General features: G+C 39.3%; 1 protein-coding gene across 2 annotated transcripts in view; it reads right to left on the bottom strand.

The window, feature by feature from the left end:
• Positions 1–8,841: 8,841 nt before the first annotated feature.
• The window catches only part of B3galt1 (beta-1,3-galactosyltransferase 1), a 584,427-nt gene continuing 571,906 nt past the window's right edge, over positions 8,842–21,362 (bottom strand). For both annotated transcript variants that reach the window (XM_052182620.1, XM_052182621.1), the window contains one exon: positions 8,842–11,516. In XM_052182620.1, the coding sequence (XP_052038580.1) occupies positions 10,303–11,283 (981 nt within the window). In that variant the 5' untranslated portion in view covers positions 11,284–11,516 and the 3' untranslated portion in view covers positions 8,842–10,302. The remainder of the gene's footprint in view (positions 11,517–21,362) is intronic.

Below are 21,362 nucleotides of genomic sequence, written 5' to 3'. Positions count from 1 at the left end.
AGCATTTCCCCACACTGAGGCATCCAGCCTTTCCAGGACCAAGGGCCTCTCCTCCCTTTGATGTCCAACAAGACCATCCTCTACTGCCTATGTGTCTGGAACCATGGGTAACTCCATGTGCACTCTCTGGTTGATGGTTTTGTCCTTGGGAACTCTGGGAGTACTGGGTGGCTCATGTTGTTCCTCCTATGGAGCTGCAAACCCCTTCAGCTCCTTGGATCCTTTCTCTAGCTCCCCCATTGGGGACCCTGAGAGTGGCCCCTCTGTATTTGTCATGCACTAGCAGAGCCTCCCAGGTGACAGCTATATCCGGCTCTCATCAGCAAGTACTTGTGGGCACCGATAATAGTGTCTGGGTTTTGTAACTGTATATGGGATGGATCACTAGGTGGATTAGTCTCTGGATGGTCCTTCCCTCAGACTCTGCTCCACACTTTGTCTCTGTATCTCCTTCTGTGGGAATTTTGTTTCCCCTTCTAAGAAGGACCATAGTATCCATACGTTGTTCATTCTTCTTCTTGAGCATCATTTGATATGTAAATTGTGACTTGGGTATTCCAAGCTTCTGGGCTAATATCCACTTCCAGAGAACCAAATAGCCCTATTAAAGATGGGATACAGAGCTAAAAAAGGATTCTTCACCTGAGGAATATTGAATGGCTGAGAAGCACCTAAAGAAATGTTCAACATCCTTAGTCATCAGGGAAATGCAAATCAAAACAACCCTGAATGTCTACCTCACACCAGTCAGAATGGCTAAGATCAAAAACTCAGGAGACAGCAGGTACTGGTGAGGATGTGGAGAAAGAGGAACACTCCTCCACTGCTGGTGGGATTGCAAGTTGATCCAACCACTCTGGAAATCACTTTGGCGGGTCCTCAGAAAACTGGGCATAATACTACCAGAGGACCCCATTATACCACTCCTGGGCATATACCCAGAGGATTCCCCGGCATGCAATAAGGACACATGCTCCACTATGTTCATAGCAGCCTTATTTATAATAGCTAGAAGCTGGAAAGAACCCATATGTCCCTCAACAGAGGAACGGATACAGAAAATGTGGTATATTTACACAATGGAATATTACCCAGCTATTAAAAACAACGAGTTCATGAAATTATTTGACAAATAGATGGAATTAGAAAATATCATCCTGAGTGAGGTCACCCAATCACAAAAGAACACAAATGGTTTCTGTTTAACATTATAGGGGGTACTTAAATTCTTAATTTCCTAGCTACCAAATGGAGGTAACAATAAATTTTGAATTTATTTTGGGAGAGGAACTAACTTCGATTTTCTTCCTTCCTTCCTCCCTTCCTTCCTTCCTTCCTCCCTTCCTTCTGACCTTCCTTCATTCCTTCCTTTCTTTCTCTCTTCCTTCATTCCTTCCTTTCTCTTTCTTTGTTTCTCTTTCTTTTTCTTTCTCTCCTCTCTCTTTCTTTCTCTTTCCCTTTCTCTCTTGTTTTTTTTCTTTCCTCTTTTTCTTTCTTTCTTTCTTTCTTTCTTTCTTTCTTTCTTTCTTTCTTTCTTTCTTTCTTTCTTTCTTTCTTTCTTTCTCTCCCTCTCTCTTTCTATCATTCTCTTTCTTTTTATCTTTCTCTCCCTTTCTCTCTCTCTCTCTCTCTTTCTTTCTTTCTTTCTTTCTTTCTTTCTTTCTTTCTTTCTTTCTTTCTTTCTTTCTTCTTTCTTTCTTTCATCCGAAACCTCTCTCCCTAAACATTAGTCCTTCCTAGAGGTATATTAACTGGAATGGTCGTGTCCCTGGGGAACAGTTGGACTCTCTATGTAGCATATGAGGAGGTGGGTAACATTTGTTGACATAGAGTGGACTTTAGTGGTTTTCTCCAGTGCTTTCCTTTTAGCTTCCTGTTTATGCTCTGGAGTCACCCATTCTCCGTGCTCATCAGCGGGTCTACTCCTTGTCTTGGTAAGTGGTAGCTATTTGGAAGGCAAAGCTACTAGACCTGACTGTCACCTGGTAGGTAGGTCATGAGCCTTTAACTTCTTTTCAAATCTGTTTTAATACTGCATCTTGTATTTGACTGCTGGGCACGTTAGTCAGCTGTTCTGTTGGTGTGACAATTGCCTAAGATAAAAACAATTTAAAAGGAGAAAGGGTTTATTCCACCTCACAGTTCAGAAGTTTAAAAGCATGGGCAGCTGACGCTTAATCTGAGCCTTGAAGAAGCAGAAATTCATGGTGGAAAGGTGTAGCAGAGCGAAGCTGCTTAACTTGAGAAGGCCACAAACCAAAAGGGTAGGCAGGAGGGGGCCAAGGATACGGGACACTGTCTAAGACAACCCTAGCATGGCTTTCATGATCAAGTAAGACAAAAAAGTTAAGACTCCAGTAGGGAATTAATGAGTTTATCAGTTAACCTACAATTTGTGAGAGATTGGATCCATTAGCATGGAGTCAGGCACTCGTTACAGGAGTTGTTTGCTCATTGCTTCCCATTTCAACTACAGCAAATACTAAAATAAGAGTGTGATGTTTCCCTTTTAACAGTTTATGTTTTATGTTTTAAATATTTTACTTTTAGTTTTCGCTGTTTTGATGTACTTTTTTCTTGTGGGATCTTAACTTACTTCAACAGGTCTTAGGATAAACTTTACAACACACAGACACACAGACACAGACACACACACACACACACACACACACACACACACACAGAGAGAGAGAGAGAGAGAGAGAGAGAGAGAGAGAGAGTCAGTTTCCAACTTAAAATCTATCAGTGTTTCAGTGTTTCTATTGTAGTGGTTTTTTATTTTAAAGATTTATTTATTTTTTATTTTTGTGCATACACTGCAGCTGTCTTCAGGCACACCAGAAGAGGGCATTAGATCCCATTACAGGTGATTGTGAGCCACCATGTGGTTGCTGGGAATTGAACTCAGGACCTCTTCAAAGCAGTCAGTACTCTTAACTGCTGAGCCATCTCTCCAGACTGTATTGTCCTGTTTTAAGTGAGGGTTTCATAGAGGTTGCACTGACCTGGAACAAATCATGTAACCAAGGCTGCCCTTGAACTCCTGATTCTTCAGCTTTTAACTCCCAAGTGCTGGGATCGCAGCGATTAGAAATTCAAGAACTTAATGTTTAATTTTTCCAAGGTTTTGCTCCTTTTGTGAATGTTTACAAAGGATGTGTGTGTGTGTGTGTGTGTGTGTGTGTGTGTGTGTGTGTACTTTGATATTGCCCCACATGAATGCTTAATGAGTGATAGTATTGCTTTGCATAATCTAACTTTGTATAATCATGTAGCCATGGTATCAGAATTGTCTGAGAAAATAAAAGAAAGTCAGAATGCTGCGTCTCAGAACAACCACTCATCATTCTAGTGTGATTTCCAGAAAGAGGCTAGGTACAGAGCTATCTGAAAATACACACTCCCTTATCCAGCGTGCTGCCTTACCTAACTGCGTGCTGCCTATGGTCTGTAACTCTTGGGAGAAAAGATGTCTTATCACAGGAGAAATGCTTTCCAGTGATTGAAGTTGTACTTTTAAAGTTGGGTTGCTTTTTTGTTTGTTTGTTTTCTACAGGAAATGTGTATTAATATACATTGCAAAAACTAGGAGAAGGAAAGCAAAAGCAGATAGAGAAGAGTTCATTTGAGTGTGGTCTGAGGCAGGGTAAGATGGAGCCAGAGTGCAGAGGGTTTAACGGAACGGAACGGGCTCACGATGAACATTTCTCCAAGGGACCCTTTGCTTCCATGAGGGAAAATAGACAATTGAATTTATAGATCGTCCCTTCCCTCTACTGAAACTTGTGTGAGTGCTGAGGGCCGGAAGCTCCATTAGACTTCTTCACAGCATGGGCTCACCCAAGTTAGTGGGGTCATGGATTTCTGAAGCGTTTCATCATCACTAGACTTGGGCAGGATCAAATCAATGATTTAACATTCCTGAATATTTCCCTTGCGTTTCATGTTGCTTAAATGTTACCTTCATAGGTTTGTTGCTATTCTCTTTATCTTTTTTGTTTGTTAGTTTTTGTCTTTTCAGGTTTGGCAATGAACATGGGCTTTAGTGCTAGGGGCCTGAAACCATCATTTAAATGACAAATTCTCCTCTGCCTGCTTCCCCAACTGTCAAGTGAAAATAGCAGCATCCTGCACGGGGCAACAGTCAAGATTAAACACATGTAAGATACTGCGATGGCAGAAAAATCTCTAGTGTGGTTTCCTCCCTGTGCCGCCCCCCCCCATTTACCCTGATGAGGTCATGCTTGAAAAACAGTATTCATCACTAGTGCCCCCTACTACCCCATTGCAAGTAATCCCTCCAGCCCTGACAACAAGTCCAGTGGTCACTGCCATGTAAACACCCTGAGGTAAACCTCAGAGAGAGAATAAATCACCTTTTATGCCATAATCTCTTCAGGCAATGACTTGAGTCACTGCAAGAGGCCTAACAAATTATCGACACAATATATTAAACTAATAGATTCCATAAGGAAAGTGAGATGCAAAATTTTCTTGAGCACTGGGCAACTGGCTGCAGACAGAGTAGTCACTGCTATTAAAGATGTGCTGAATCAATTGTACCTTTAAAATTCATTTCTTTTACATTTTAAACAATTCTTATTTTAATCAGCGAAAAGGCAAGATGTTATCAAGGGCAATTTTTCATGTTCACATGGAGTACATGCCATTTTTCTAAACAGTCCACTTCTGTTTTTTTTTTCCTCCATCCTCTAGAAACACATTCAATTCTCTTCCAATGGTGTGAATTCATCTGGAAACCTATGACAATCAATTAAGTAAATGAGAAAGCAGAATGCTTGTAATTATGACAATCAAGCTATTTGAAACCCACCCTCTTTGGTCTGATACCCACACATCTTTAAGCAATATATTAATTAAACTGTGAGTAATTGTTATAATTAAAATCAAGCTTTATAATTTTTAAAAATCACCCGGGGGGGGGGGAGAGAGAGAGAGAAAGACAGAGAGAGAGAGAGAGAGAGAGAGAGAGAGAGAGAGAGAGAGAGAGAGAGAGTGAGTTAGAGAGGAACTATTTTAAAAACTACACGCAGCTGTTGGTTTCCAGCATAATTCATCATCATGACGAGATTGTCATTTCTCTGGCTACGTGGGGGAGACAATGCTAGATCCTTGTGATTCCCATTTCATAATGTAGAGATTTTGTGTCTAACACCTTTTATAGTGTTTCTCTGCCTAGAACAAAGTTGGGAAGCTTCACTGATAAATCACAGAGTAAATAAATATTTTAAACTTTGCAGGTTGACATGAAACTGTAGATATTAAAAAGAAACACTTAAAGCAAGACAAAGTAAAGTTGCGTTCTCTTTTTTTTTTTTGGATTGCTGAAATTCAAAACCTAGTACAGAAGTGACTTATTTTTCAGGATGCATCTAGTAGTGGAAGAAATAGACTTCCTATTGCTGGGATGATAGATTACATAGACTTGAATTCAATGAAAGTGCCCACATGTTCGCTCTGAAGGCTCTCTCAGCCCACTGGAGGTGGGTTGGTTGTAGTTGGTAGACTGTGGCACGACAGTCTTTTCTTTACTCTCCCTTAGATGTTGCCTTAGATTTAACAGTCCCTGCTTTGCTTAGCAAGTTCTCAACTGAATGTCCCACTGCAGGTGGAACTTGTTGACCACACACACTTAATTGGATAGTAAAACATTTGTTGACGCCAATGAGAAGCAGGAGAGAAGCACATCTTCTAAACTCAGATCTGTGTCCTTGACTTCAGCATGTGTCTGGGTCACCTAAAGTTCTTCTTAAATTAGATGACTGAGTTACACCTTCAGGTTTGTGGTTCAAGTAAAGAATTTGCATTTCTATGATGTCCACAAATGAGTAGGGGGACTGTTCTGATCTGGTACAATACTCAGAATACTCTTGACATTGGCTCCTTTAAAAAGTCGCACAGCATACATTATTTACTCACATATTTCAGCTTATAATTTGCCTTCATGAAATGGAGGCATAATGGGAGCAGAAGCTAAACCCAAAGTTACATCTCCTTTAGAAAGTTACCTGTTTAGCTGGATCAAAATTAATAATAATATATAAAAATAATGCTTTAGTTTCTTAAATAGCTCTTAGTCTCTTGGTCACAGTTAGCAGTCAGGAGTCAGCATCTACCTGTGCTACAGATGGTGGAATGATTTTTCATTCATAAATGAACTCTTAAAGCATATGTGAATACTCCAAAGTAGATATATGGATACAACCCTAAATTAGAATTTTGCCTTAGATTTAATGTATCTTGGATTGCTAAGCAGGCTCTCAACAGAATGTCCCTCTGTAGGTGGAATTTGTTGAGGTTTTCAACACACACACACACACACACACACACACACACACACACACACACTTAATTGGATAGTAAAACACTTCCCTGAAGCCAATGATAAGCAGGTGAGAAGCATATTTCCTAAACCCAGAGGTTGTCCATGGCTTATTTATTGGACCAAAAGCTCTCCAAGTGTACTGCTAATTTGCTTCTCATTCTTATGGACAAGCTCTGAATTGTTTAAACCATTGCTTATGTTGAAATTGTCTGGAAGGTTATCACGGGTGGGTGGAAACAATCACATCTCTGCAAACAGAGCAATTCAAAAGAGGAGGAAAAAACGGGCTGAGTTCTTCCTTTGTTTATTTGTCCCAGGAGTTTAAAAAAAATCAGTCTTATGAAACCATGATCTTCCTCTTGACAGACCGGCCTGTACAATTGCATCGTGTTTTCAACCAACAGTTTACATTTCAGGAGGAAGGGAAAGAGGATGCATGAAAAGACAGCGTCATCTATTCGTCACACATTGTAACACTGATACAAAAAAATAGTATTCTGATTAGCAGCTTGATTGGCAACCCATGTAACCCTAAATAGTACGACAAACCCAGAGAGTGCTCTTTAACACACAGTTACTTTTGGCAAAACCCTATGTACAATTTTGAACAAATAAATACATAAATACAATCATTCATACATAACAATATACCTAAGTGCCAATTATCACAAGCGTCTCTAGTGAATTGCTTCTTTCTTTCACAAGTTACCTGTGGCTTATAAAAAAGTATCTTCGCCTTTACAGAAATGATATGATCAATTCCCCTGCTTTGAACACACATATTAGGAAAGGTAGAAAATGAATTCCACACACTGTACATAAATAATTCATTGTCTTTCTCGTTAGGAGAAATTTGATTGAAAAACTCCTTCCGTCACTTCTCTGTCAAGAGTTTCCCCTCCGTATCTGATCTCACAAGGGGTTTTTTCTTCCATATTTAATCCAAATCAAAGGTGATCTTCATGTTTTGAATCTGGTTATTTGAAAGTACATTTGTTGTCTGCTTAAACCGCTCCAAGAGGACACAAAGCCACATTAATGAGGCACCAAAGAGAAAGCATTGCTTCCTCTAAGAAATACATGAAGAAATTTCAAAGATTGGGTGCTGATGCTATCCAGTACATAACAGAGAAAGAATAGAGAACCAGACCGTGTTTAGAAAAATTATTTGAGTAACTTCTGGTACAGTAGGGCTGTCATTATTTTTAACTGTGTTATTGCAGCGCTGAGGACTGAACCCAGAGACCTTTGCATGCTAGGCAAGTGCTTTACCACTGAGTGAAAAGCCCCAGCCCCAGAATACTGCTGTTATTAGGAAATATTTTTCTTAAACAAATGTTAAGAATGGCTTAATAAATAACCATGACAATAATTTGACCAGCTTCTTGTCACAGAACAAACAAAAGTAGAAAATTAGAGCTTTTCCTTGACAAATTAAACATTTTTTTTGAACATCCAAAAGAAACAAAGAGCAAACATGCTTAAGGCTATTGAGATACTGGACAAATGGCCTTGCCTCACCAAGTTCCATGCAGAGGAAAAATGTAACAGATCAAGCAGATTCTAGCCGTACGTACAATTGCAGTGACAGGAAAAGCGCCTTTAAAAATATGTACATGTAATCTTGGATGTCTATTTACATGTTTGTCATACGGGCACTATGTAGCATAAAAAAAAGTTAAGAAACAGTTCTTTAAGACATGTGATTTTCTGATTTTTTTTGCTCCTTTTTCAAGATTAGGGCTCTATACATATTTCGCACATACATATAAAGCAATTCATAGATGTGTATTCATGGTTATTACAGTGTGAGATTTTGGACATGAAAAGCCACTTGGCTGAGTGCGGAGAGATGTAGGCTATAGCAGGAGACAGAGGCTGTGTTCAGCGGTGCTGCTGGGAGGTCGATGGAGCTCTGAGAGTTTGAGGCTAGATGGTGGGAGGGTGGCTCACCTGGTCCTGCGTCATCTTTTCCCAGGTCACTTGACACCATCATATTAAATGATGAGAAGTCCTATATCATTTAGTACTTTGGGGGTGACAAGATATGAAGTGTTTCCTAGCAAGGGCTTATGTGATTACGGGGCTCCATTTACTCCTTGGTCTCCTCATCACTATCTTCAGAGGGTTTGCAGAGGTCAAGGTGCAAAGAAAATAGCTCCAATGAGCAACTTTTTCAACTTTCTTCGCACTACAACTATGAGGGGCGCACACACCTTAGATGTGTGACTTAGGACATCTGCTGGGCGCTTACTCATCTTCAGAGGGAGTAGATCAGCTCTATTTGTTCCAAAGGGTTTTAAGAATTCAGGGCAATTTTCCCCCTATGATTTAAGTTGTATTTTGCAAAACCTATGCAAAGCAAAGCAGATTCTTTTGCTTTAAACATCCCGGGATACTAAGGCAACACACGGAAGTGTCAAATTCCGTCGCCATTCCGTCGCCAAAATGAGAGACATGGTGGAGAGAAGGAAGTGTCCCCAACCAACTAACATATAGACAAGGAAACATGGAGTCTTGGAAGAATTAGGTCCACTGGGAGTTCACAACCTTTAATTTGGTAAATTGTGATATTAAGATGATGTTGCCACAAAGGATAGTCATCTTTAGAATTACTGTAATCATTTTAGCATTTAGCATAGTACATGATACATGGCATTCCCGTAGCACCTTTGAAACTAAAAGATCTCAAAAATACTTATTAGCAAATGTGGTTTGCTCTCACAGTACCTGTGAGGTAGATTTTTACTTTTTAGCCATTTTACAAGTGAGCAGACAGAAGTACATCAAAAATGAGATGCCTGTTTATATAGTTCATATAAATTTGTGGCATCAATGGGATCTGAACTCGGGCTTCCCTGTTCTTCCTTCTCATGGCTCTCAGGGGCAGAATCCCTGGACCACATCAAAGCACTTTTGCTATTAAACATATGTGAATATTTTAGTGGTTAAGAGAGCATGTCTTCTATTGGTAGCAGGGGCACATCTTTTAATAATACTGGTACTAGTTAAAGTATTTCTCATGTGCTTTGCAAATGTGTGAGAGGGGCCTCGTACACTATAGCCAAGCTTATGCTAATTAGAATGGATACCGAGATTTGCATTTTATCAATTGTTCTGTATTATTTCTGGGCCTCCTACCAAAGTTTTTTCTACACCTGGAGACACACACCTGCCTGATCCCAAAACTATAAAATGCACTTAAAGGTATAATATGGAAGGAAGCAGGTGAGAGTACTACAATTGGCAATCTCCTTGGTGGCACAATGTAACATTTGTTCTGGGGGCGGGAACAAAACCGTTTATTTGTTTACTTAAAGTAGCATTTTATGTACAAACCACCTGCTGACCAGATTTAATCCCTATGAGTCTATGCCGAGATGTTTGCTATACATACAGGATAATTGATTCTCAAGTTTACACCTCCATCCATTCCATCAGTCTCCCTACCCCGGGGATAAAATCAGTTATTGGTAGAATCTCAAATTCTGTACACATCCATAGCAACGTATGTGAAAATGCTACGTAGCAAACAGCGCACAACATTATCACATCTAGTGTGTGTTCCTGACTGCCTATCTTTTCTGACTTGTTTTGATTTTTTAAGAAAGAATTACTATTTATGTTTGCAGAGATGGTATGAAGACATTACTGTGAGTTTCTATCTCCTGGCCCAGATTGTTATCCCAGATGCACAGTGCACTAATCCTGGCAGTTACTTAGAGTCACTTTTTGAAATAAATGGCAATGCAATGTCTTAGGACCTGAGAATGAAATCTGGCCCTTCTAACTCACTCACCATTTCTATGGTCGACCCCAATACTTGAAAAATACTGATCCAACAAAGAACTTTACAAAACCCCTTACCAATTCATGTTCCCTTGGTGACATCTGTAAATAACAACATTGTAGTCCCCATTTCTTAGAAAAGAAAGTTATTTACATTGATAGAAGTCCTAACATCTGAGATGCTTCTTACTTGACATGTCATTCCAGATTCTGTGCATTTCCTCTGGAGAGATCTGGTGGACAGTGATGACGCGGCGGTACCTACACAAACTGTAGGCCATTTTCCAGTGATTGAAACCACTATTCTGGAAAGGATGTATGCCAAGCTTTCGAAGACACAGTCCCACATAGACATCTTCAAGATGAAGCAGCCTGGTATGGAGTGAGGTCTTGTAAATGAGTTCAGCCACATCAGCGGAAAAGATATAGCCAGTCCCTGAACAGAATGGTGGGTAGTTGCTGTCAGGGTACAAATCCCTAGGCATATACCACTTACTGCGGACATCCCTTATTGGCCCGCCATTGATGACGTAACCAGTGAAATACCTTCTTCTTGGCTTGGTAGAGGGTTTCAGGAGTTTATAAATAAGGTTGTCCATGTTCACAAAAATGTCACTGTCGGTTTTCATGACGTACTTGGCTTTTGAACAGAAAGTGGCAACCCATCTCATCCCCATTAAGGTTTTGAGGGTAAGGTTGTGGTAGGAGTCAATGAAGTCCTCTACGATGATGTCATGGAAGATCTGACTCTCTTGTTCTACCATCTGGTTCAGAACAGGATCAGCATTTTTGCCCAGGAGGAAAAGTGTGGCTATCTTGATCCCTTTGAAGTTGTTCTCATCCCCCCAGGTCTCCCGGATTGCCTGGCGGGCATCAAATTCCTTGTGTGTGGTGCTAATGAGGATCACAAGAAAAGGAATGTTTTTCTCACATTTGTTGGGCTCATTTATAAGAAATTCAAAAGAATGTGGGTTTATGGGTCGAGTTCTTATGTTACCAAAGGTGAAGTTTTTCCTGGCAACCGTGAGGTGACTGAATGGCTTTGAGCCAGTGTAAGAGGAAGTAGGTCTTGTTATGCTCAAGTACCAGAGAGCGCTGGCCCAGCACACAACGGTCAATACATATAGGCAGGAGACCTTTGAAGCCATTGTCTTGAGAACACGTCTAATCCAAATACTGAAGAACACGTCTTTGGGGCACTAGTTTCTTGTCCTCTTGCAAAGGCAGCATAGTACTTGGAAATCTAACAGTTCTGCCAGAGAGGAGTTGGTTGGCGGGTGTCCGTGGACTCTATTTGTGTTGCGGTATCCTGGAATTCACTTGACTTTCTTTCAAACCGGATGGAAGCTCCATGCATGCCTCAGAAATCATCCTCAGAAGTCTGCAAAATCGACAAAGTACCATTTTATTCATGTTTACTTAGCCATGTTCATATTCTTGAATAAACACAATGAGGGTGTAAGAATTACCAGCAATGACTAAAGTAAACACAGCCATTCACCTTCAGAAGACCCAAGAAGCCCTGGAAATGACCTCCTAGCTTCTCCTCTCCCATGAACAGAAATTGTTTATGCATATTGATTTTTGATACTTGAATACATTGACCATGAGCACTAGGTGACTCTGGAGTAAAGCTAATACCAGTAATTTTCCAAAAAGGGTCTCCTTTTGCACAAAGGGCTATTTTGCAGTAAGTCGTGATTTTTTGCTCTCAAATCTTTCAGACAAGCTCACATTCAGTTCAGATCTCTTTCATTTTATTCCAACTTCAAGCTTTTAATCCCTTGATTTTGATAACAAAAAAAAAAAACTTTAACATTTCTTTGTTTTCTCCAAGTCTCCATTTGAGAATGTGTTGATAACTGCCCACAAACTTTTGCTAATACCTTGCTTTGTTGGCTCAGTCTTAAGAATTGCTGCCTGTTCTTGATCTGGCAGTGGGCATAGCTCTTACCTTGTAATTCTGCTTCCTCCAAGACTTTGGAAAATATTCTTTGTTATGGCTGGGAATAAAGTCCCTTCCAAAGACAATCATTTACTGAAAGTTTGGCTCTAGAAAGTTAGGACATAGCTGGAGAAGGAATGTCCCAAAACCATACCTGCTTCTGTTTCCTTCCTCACTGCTGCATCCTTTCTTCCGTGAAGTGAATAGCAACCACTTCTGCATTCTCCCACAACCCTACTCATCCTTCTTACTGTTAACTATCTGCTTAGACATTTGTAGACTTGGAGGTCACTGAGTTAGACCCCTCCCTTATAGTCAATGGCCAAGAAAACAAAGACTGGGATTTTGAGACTCTAACAATTGGTCAGAAGAATAGCACCCGAATCATATCTCTCACTATGGGAGGAGATTTGCTTTGCTAAAGTGCCTGGGATCTCATTAGTAGATAACTATCTAAATCTGGAGCCAGGAATTCTAAACCTTGAGCATACTGCATTGCAGAATGCTTTCTGTTAACAACAAAGAATTATCATTGCCTGCTCCTGTAAGCATCAATCCAAGTGTTCTGCCCCTTCCTTGAATGCCGATGACAAAGTTCCTCTGGTAGAGCTGCATTTGCTAAAGACTGTAGAAATGGTATAAACCCTTCCTAAAATGTAGACTGATACTGTGGTCCCTCTGACCATCATCCACTACCTCTCTTCAGACCACACTTTGCTCTTCTGAGCAATCAAATTCTACACCTCCTCTATACTAGGCTCATGTGTCTTGTCTGAATTCTTTCTCGTGGTCTCAGGGACCATAAGGTGCCCAGATTGAGAAATAAGCCAAGAAATATGAAGCCAAATCTCTGACACTATCAACCAAAAGAAATCTTTCTTCTTTGAAAGTTGTTCTCTGAAGTACATTGGTTACAGTTACATGAAACTAACCAAAACATGGAAACTATCAACTAACCATCCTGGTTATACTGATTTCAGAGTTGTTCTAAATGACATGAAATTTTCTGTTATCAATGGCCCTATCTATTTCTTTGAGGAAATTGAATGGAACTTTTTTATTTGTTCATCTATTCATTTGCTAATTTGTTTTACTGACTGATAATGTCTCTACACATTGGATGCTTATAATCAAAGTGACAGTTGAGCTTAAAGTTCACAAATTCAATGAAGATGTTACACATGTATTCAAATGAAATTGTTCTTTGAAACACTAATCCTTTGTAAAACTGGCATTGTTTTCTAGAGCTTATAAACAATATCCCAGTCAAAAATATGTGTCAAATTACAGAACCCATTTATGTAAAAAATTATTTCTTCCTTCTAAGTTAGAGCAGAATTGAATAGCTCTGGAAGGCAAAGGCAGTATTACTAATTTCAACGACGTCTCCTTCAGAGACAACTATGTGCTTGGGTTGGGCCAACTTAAAACCCATACTCTTGTATAAGCTTAGAGGTAACCATGAGATCAGCAATAATGTATTTCTGTTATGAATATTGAATTTTGGTTATTGAACTGAATAGTATTGTGGGTTCAAACCACATAAGTTTTGCATAGTCAGACCTCCATCCAGTAACAACTCTGTAATAAATAATCCAGTAGTCCTAACCTCCTAGAGAACATTTCTGCTTTAAGGTGCACTAGAAGCTAATAATGAAAAGGTCAGGATGAATGGCTTCAAGCAAATGAGGAAGTTTGATACTTTAGGGCAAGGGGTTCTCAACCTTCCATGGGGGTCGAATATCAGATATTCTGCATATTAGATACTTATGGCTCATAACAGTAGAAAAATTACATTTTTGAAGTAGCAACAAAGGAACTTTATGGTTCACGTCAGCACAACATGAGGAACTGTACTAAAGGATCACAGCATTAGGAAGGCTGAGAACCCCTGCTTTAGAGGTAAGAAGTGGAACTGAGGAAAACTAGTAGTAGAGAATGTGAGAAGGGACTTTCAGTTTGGGATACACAAATATTTATTTCAAGCACAGTGACTGGCAAATGAGAAATATGATGGTTGGAAATCAAACTTGACCACGATCTCATCTTGTATATCCCATTCTTTAAGGATATCTTTATCATCATCCCTCTGTTCTTATCCCTTGTACATTTTCCTACTAAATTGTGAGCTGTTACTAAGATGTCATGGGACTCAAAAGCATCTTGGTAAGGAACCAGGTTATCTTCAGGGGAAACTAATCAAGCAATTAATGGAAGATTTCTTTAGTTATTTGATCTCTGTTTTTACTGTCCCTTTCCTGTCCCTACAGAGTCAAGTTGCTATCCCCCATGTCACAGCTGTCTTCACTCAAAATTCATCCATTCATTTGTGAGTTTACTAACTGTGAATCTACCAATTAATCAAATACTTGAAACACTTTCTTTTCTATTCTTTCTTTTTTTTCTTTTATTTTTCTACAGAGTATTGAGAAAAGAGAACTAGCATTCAAATCCTTGCCCTGGGAAATCCTGTGTTAAGAGGCTAGATTTCAAGCAAACAATTAAAAGAAATTTCCAACATGGGACTTTTAAAGTATATAGGAGTGGTCTGGCAAAGAGAGTATTTGAGAAAAAGGGACAATATAATAGACCAGGCACAGAAAACTTCCAGAGGCTACCATTCATATAAGCTTCAGGGCAGGCCCCATTCTTTACCTATCCTAGGGTCAAGCAGTGATGGAACAGTTAATGGAGACTGTAACTCAGAAAAAGTAAGCTAAGTTGAATCTTCAAACACAAGTAAGAATTATCCAGATAATGGTCGCATAGACAAAATAAAGAGCACATTCAAAGAACGTGATGTGTCTGAGACTAGATGGTAGGGTGAAACTAGAGGTCAAGGTAACGATGAAAGTAGTGAGATGTGGGGCTATAGAGAGATGCAACAGTCCTACAGTAAGCAGCATCCACAAACCTTCCTGAGGTGCAAAGCCAGGCACTTATTTGTGTGTTCTCAGAATATGAGGGAGGATTTACCGTTCCCAAATCCCATCCACAGATTTCTGTAGCAATCCATTCTTACATATTAAGTATCTTTTTTACAGATCTACGACCTAAAGTAGTAAGATTTTTTTATGACATATTTCAGTGAGATATTTTTTGTCTGCACAAAAGGATTGTGTAAATAGAGATAGATGGAGAGTTTAGAAGTACAAGAGAGGTAAACAAGTGTGTGAAGAAAGTTTGTATATTTACAGATACTCTCCACAAAAGAAGAAACACTCTTCTCTAGACAGCTAATAAATCCTAAAATCCTAGCATTATTATTTAGTTTTCATTTCAGGGGTTTCAAATTACTATTATTTTGAGTTTTGAGACAAGGTTTTGTCTCAAAACCTTGGGATGACCTTAGGGCGACCTTGAACTAGTGATCTTTTTCCTCAGCCTCCCAAGTTCTAGGGCCACAGAAATGCATCTCCATACTCAGCTCATCATCTCTCATTTTAAGATGTATATACCAAGGGGATGGAGAGATGGATCAGTGATTATGAACAATGGCTGCTCTTCCAGAGGACCCAGTTTGATTCCCAGGACCCACAAGGAAGCTCACAACCACTTGTAGGTCCACAAGATCTGATTCCTTCTCTGGCCTCTATAGTCACTAGGTATGCAACTAATGCATATAAAATAGATAAAAAATAAAACTAATGCATATAAAATAGTTAAAAAATAAAATAAAATAAAAATAAAATAAACTATACATACCAAACCAGGTGTTGTGCAATGTGTGGTATTCTAGGCATCTTATTCTGCTTTATAGAGCACCATTCCTTACAGTGTTTCAAGAAAGGCATGTCTTCCTCATGTTACAGGTGAGATAAGTGAAGCTCAGGTATGTTAAACATCTCTTTCAAGATTGCAGCTAGTAAGTGATTAGAAAAGTGGCCATTCTCCAACTTCCTAAGGCTTGTTGGAAGATAATAGACTTTGTGGTGGATGGAAAAGCCACCCTAGTCTCTGCTGGTACATCTTAGCTTGCAGTTCTCTTTGTGGTCGCTCAGATTTTTGTTTCAAGTAAGGTAAACTGAATGTGAAGCACAACCAAATGGGAATTATCTGGAATGTGTCTGGGCATTGTAGGCAGAGCAAACAGCATATGCAACAGGCATAAAATGAGAAAAAAGACGTGAACACCAAGATACTACATGATTCATCCTGATGTGCATGCACTGCACCAAGCCAATGTTGTGGGGGGAGTTTTAATTAGTGAAACTCATTGCAGGAAGCACATTAGCATTGAATGGTGATGGGGGTGGGGGTGAGGGAATGCCAATATCTGAAGGAGTTTGAAGTATTTCAAAGTGTGTGTCTCCGAAGTCCCGAAGCCCATGTACATATGGAGTGAATCACTGTTTTTATTGACTTTCTTTTTCATCAGACATGAGAACAAATATTGGCACAGCCTCACACCTCAATCAACACTAAATGTAAGGTAGCATTTATGCAATTAGAAAACATAAACAGAACCATGTGAAATATGAAAGGGAGCCTGGGTAGAATCTCCAGTGGCCAACAGTAATGCGTACTTATAGCTAATGAATAAACAAATTCGAGTTCTTGGGTGGCCCTCAAAGGTATACTTCTGGGCCAGGACGTTGCTGGGAAGTAGTGTGACTAAAGATTGAGAGAGTCATGTGATACACAGAGCTCTAAAGATTAAATCATGGATTCCAGATGAAGAAGTTGGTAATGCTCAGACGTGTTCTCTTTTACTCTTTGTATAATGCTATGTTGCAATTTGTATTCTCTTTGTTTTAGTGGCCTTAAATATAAAATAAGAGCAAAAAATAAGTGTGCTTACTACTATGTGTATCAGAGGTCTTCACAAACATTTCTAGCTCATTTGTTTCTGAGGGAAGTGTTCAGCTAAGAATTCAGCAAACAGGAAGATTTTGGTAGCTTAGCAGTTCATGGCTTACGACCCTGAACATGGAGATTGATTGGTTCTTTTAAGTAGATAGCGTTTGTCTCAGTGTTTTGGTTTGTCCTTCTGAATTTGTGAGATGCCAATAAAGATGTATGAGAAACATTTTTTTTTGTCCTAAAAACTCAAAGCCAGAGACCCATTAAAAGTCAAAAGGAGTCACCTACTACTGTGAGGGAGCTAACTACCTTGAAGGATATTAGGGCTACACCCTTTCTCCTACACCATAGTTGTAGAGACAAGGACCAGAACTGTAGGATGCTACTGGTCAGAGAAACATGATCTGAATCATATTCCAGGAGGAGACATTAAGTACCAGAATTGCCTGCTTATTAATTCTTAACTAACTGAACATAGTTCTAGAAGGCCTAAACATTGTGCAATTCTTGTCCCGAAGAATATTTTGTGTACCATTGCCTTCTCCAGAAAGTCAACCCAAATGAACCTGTCAATTATATGGGAAGCTATTTGTTGTAGAACCTTTAGAAACAGAATAGAGTCTACCTACAAATGCACCGGTGTTTCTAGTCATTATCCAATGTCATCCCCGTAAACATGGTTTCCTTTACTTGCAATAAACTATGTCTGCTAAACAAAACAAAACAAAACAAAACAAAACGCCAAAAAAAAGAGAAAATCATAGCCAGATTGAAAGTTGAGGATGGTAGCAGAATCTTCTGGTGAGTGAGAATCCTATTTAATGGGCAAGTTAATATATCAGTAAAATAGAGAGTTGCACACATAACATCTATCATACCTTTTAGGAGTTTTACCACAACTTTAAGACACCGAAGACACATTAACTTGTCATCCATTAAATACAAATCCCTCCAATAGGAACATTCAGCTAGAACATTTGAAAGATGTTCCCTCCAGGGGCCTCACTGTACTGCAGATTAGCTCAATCACAGAGCTTTCCAGTAAATAACCACCTTCCCCTTTCAGGGAGTTAATGGGGCAGAATTTTCAATTTAAGAAGCACACATTTCTCTAAGAAACGGCATGGTGGGTTGCCTGTTACTTTGAATGATTTAATTTTAAGACCCCTGAACTTGTTAAACAACAATTCTTTTGTTTGACCAGAGGGAATCCTAGCAGGGAGTGGCCATTGTCACTAGTGAATCCAACATACTCCTGTGTCCATGTCCTTCATGGGGCAGGCAGGGGGAGGACTAATTATTTTGTTCATCTTAGCTGGGATAAAGGATGCCCAAAGAGTTTCTGCACATGTCTTTTCAGGTGTTGAAAGTATTAGAAATTTTAGAGAATGGAAAACAGTCTCTCACCAAGGCAGGTGGGCACCAAGTAATCTAAGAGTCTGAGTGGCAGGATCCTCTTAGCCCTTTCCCACTGGTCCTCTCAGTCCTCCCTCAGAGGTGGCCATGCCCACTCCTTTGTGACAGATGCCATTCTGCAGAAACTCTCTCTCAGGGGCCCCAGTGACCACACCAGGCTGGGATGTCGGTAAGGCTGGATGATGGTAAGCATTCATTCACTATCCTGCCACCCCTGCATTCCAATCTCTGCAGACTTAATCCTGATGCACCCCTCCTCCACTCCTGGTGACTCCACTCTTGGTACCAAACCTGGTTCCCTTGGTCCATTCACCCCTATGTTTTCATCCTTAATCTTTGCCCTAGGGTAGCTTGCCTGTAGTCCGTCCTTCTGATCCTACCTCTACTTCCTGAGGACTCTGCCACTTGTGTGCAGATGTAGGGTACCTTTAGCTCTTTCTCAGTCTTCGCTTCTAGCCCATCTCTATTCCATTATGACTTCTGGAAACCTGCAGAAATTCTTTCTACCAGGAACTCCCAGTGCTGCAATAGGTTGACATGTAGGTAGATGATTTTAACTCCCTCTTGCCCTTCATTCAGGTCTCTCTAGAATTACTCCTAGTCCTGTGGCAGCTTGTCTGAAGGAGCTCCTCTTCTGACCCTTCTTCCACTCCCTAAGGGATCTATTGATTACTGTGTACCTCAGTCCCCCTTTCCTGCTGCCCCTTGAAGCTTTTCCTCCTATCCCATCTTCATTCCTTTGCATCAACCATTGACACAAAAGCACCAGGTATGCCATAGCCACCACATTTGCCTAGAATCCAGTGCAGACAAGAATAGCCAAAGAATGGCGCTTGCACAGAAATGAATGGCCAAGGTAGCATACACCAACTAGAAGCTAGTAACTATATTGCAATAGGCCCTGAAAATGTGATATAGCTGAAGCACAAGACAAGGAATTCAAAATAGCAGCTTAGGAATAAGTTCAAGGACCTTGAAGGTGGTGCGAGCAAGGCCTTCGTGAAGAGCATGAAAACAAATTTTTGAATGAAATAATGAAAGCATTTCCAGACACAAAAGTAAAAGTAGGATCCCTCATGATAATTAAAATTAAAATAAAATTGGAAATTAGAACCTTAGAATGTAAAATTAAAACCTCAGAAGTAAGCTTAGCCAACAGGTTATAAGACACGGCAAAAAGAAGAGCAGGTTTTGAAGACAAGGTAGAAGAAATGGATACCTCGGTCAAAGAAAATCTTAAATCTAGAAACATTCTAGGCACAAAGCATCCAGAAAATGTGGGACAACATTGAAAGACAAAACCTATGGATAATAGGAATAGAGGGCTGAAAAGAAACCCATGTTACAAAATTAAAAAATATTTTTAACAAAATCATCACAGAAAAATTACCTAACCTAAAAGAGAAGGTACCTATCAAGGTACAAGAAGCATATAGAACAAATAGACAGGACAAGAAAGTAAAATCCAGGGGACACATAGTAATCAAAACACTAAAACTACAGAACAAGGATATTAAGAGCTGCAAGGGGAAAAGGCCAAGTTACCCATAAGCCCATTAGAATAATTCCTAACTTCAGTGAAATCTCTGAAAGGCAGAAGGGATGTTCTATAAATGTTGAGAGATCACAGATGTTCCTCAAACTCTAGGAGACTACATGTACCAGCATAGACTCAGCAAAACTGTCAAGCAGCATCTACAGAGAAACAAAAGCATTCCACAATAAAATCAAATTTAAGCACTATTTATCTACAAACCCAGATCTACAACGGCCACTAGAATGAAAACCTCAGTCTGAAGAGGTTAATCATACCCCAGAAGACACAGGAATAAACAATCACAGAACAGGAAACCAAAAGAAAGGATAAAACTCACACCACCACAACAAGGTAACAGAAACTGATAAACATTGCTCATTGATAGCTCTTAATATTAATGATATAAATTCGACATAAAATGATAGAGACTGACAGATTGGATTTGAAAACAGGATCCAAATTTCTGCTACATCCAAGAAACTCACCCCTCATCATCAAGACCAGACATTATCTTAGGGTAAGAGGATGACAAACATTCCAAGCATGTAGACCCAAGAGGTAACTGTGTCACTCTTTTAATACCAGACAAACTACACTTCAAGCCAAAACTAATCAGAAGAGATAAGGGTGGATACTAAATGATCATGAAAGGAAAAACTAACCAAGAAAATACTACAATTCTAAACAATTATGCACCAAACACAAGGGTATCCAAGTTCATAAATGAAACACTAACACAGATAAAATTACATATTGACTCTCAAACAGTGATAGTGAGTGACTTTAATACTCTACTTTCATAATATCATCCAGACAAAAATTAAGCAAAGATATGCTGGAGTTAAAATAGCATCAGAAGTCAAATGGACATCTACTAAATATTTCATCCAAAACACTAAGGAATATACTTTCTTCTCAGAAACTCACAGGCTTTCTCTGAAATTGATCATTAACTAGAACACAAAAAGAGCCTTAACAGATTTAAGAAAATTGAAATAATATCTTGAATCATGTCTGATTGCTATGGGGTAAAGCTAGATAGATATCATCAACAACAAAAATAGCAGAAAATACACAAATTCATGGAAACTAAATGACTTAGTACAGAATGTAAACTGGGCCAAGATAAAAATAAAAAAGGAGACTAAACATTTTAGTACTAAATGAAGTTTAAAACACAACATACCCAATCCTATGGGACAATGTAAAGGAAGTTCTAAGAAGCAAGTTCATAGCAGGAAGTGCCTTCATAATAAACAAACCATCTAACAAACAAATAAAAATAAATATGTAAAACAGGAGGTATCTCATATTAATAGCTTATCAACACACTTGAAATTCCTAAAACAAGAAAAAATAATTCCTCTAAAGAAGTAATGGTCAAAAAAAAATTCAGGGCTAAAATCAGTCAACTAGAAACACACACACACACACACACACACACACACACACAAAATGAATCGATGAAATTGTTTTGTTTTGTATTGTATTTTTTTTTTTTTTGAGAAATTCAGCGAGACTGGCAA

Source organism: Apodemus sylvaticus, chromosome 5 (genome assembly GCF_947179515.1).
Source record: "Apodemus sylvaticus chromosome 5, mApoSyl1.1, whole genome shotgun sequence".
Taxonomy (NCBI): domain Eukaryota; kingdom Metazoa; phylum Chordata; class Mammalia; order Rodentia; family Muridae; genus Apodemus; species Apodemus sylvaticus.
This window is presented reverse-complemented; position numbering and strand designations above follow the sequence as displayed.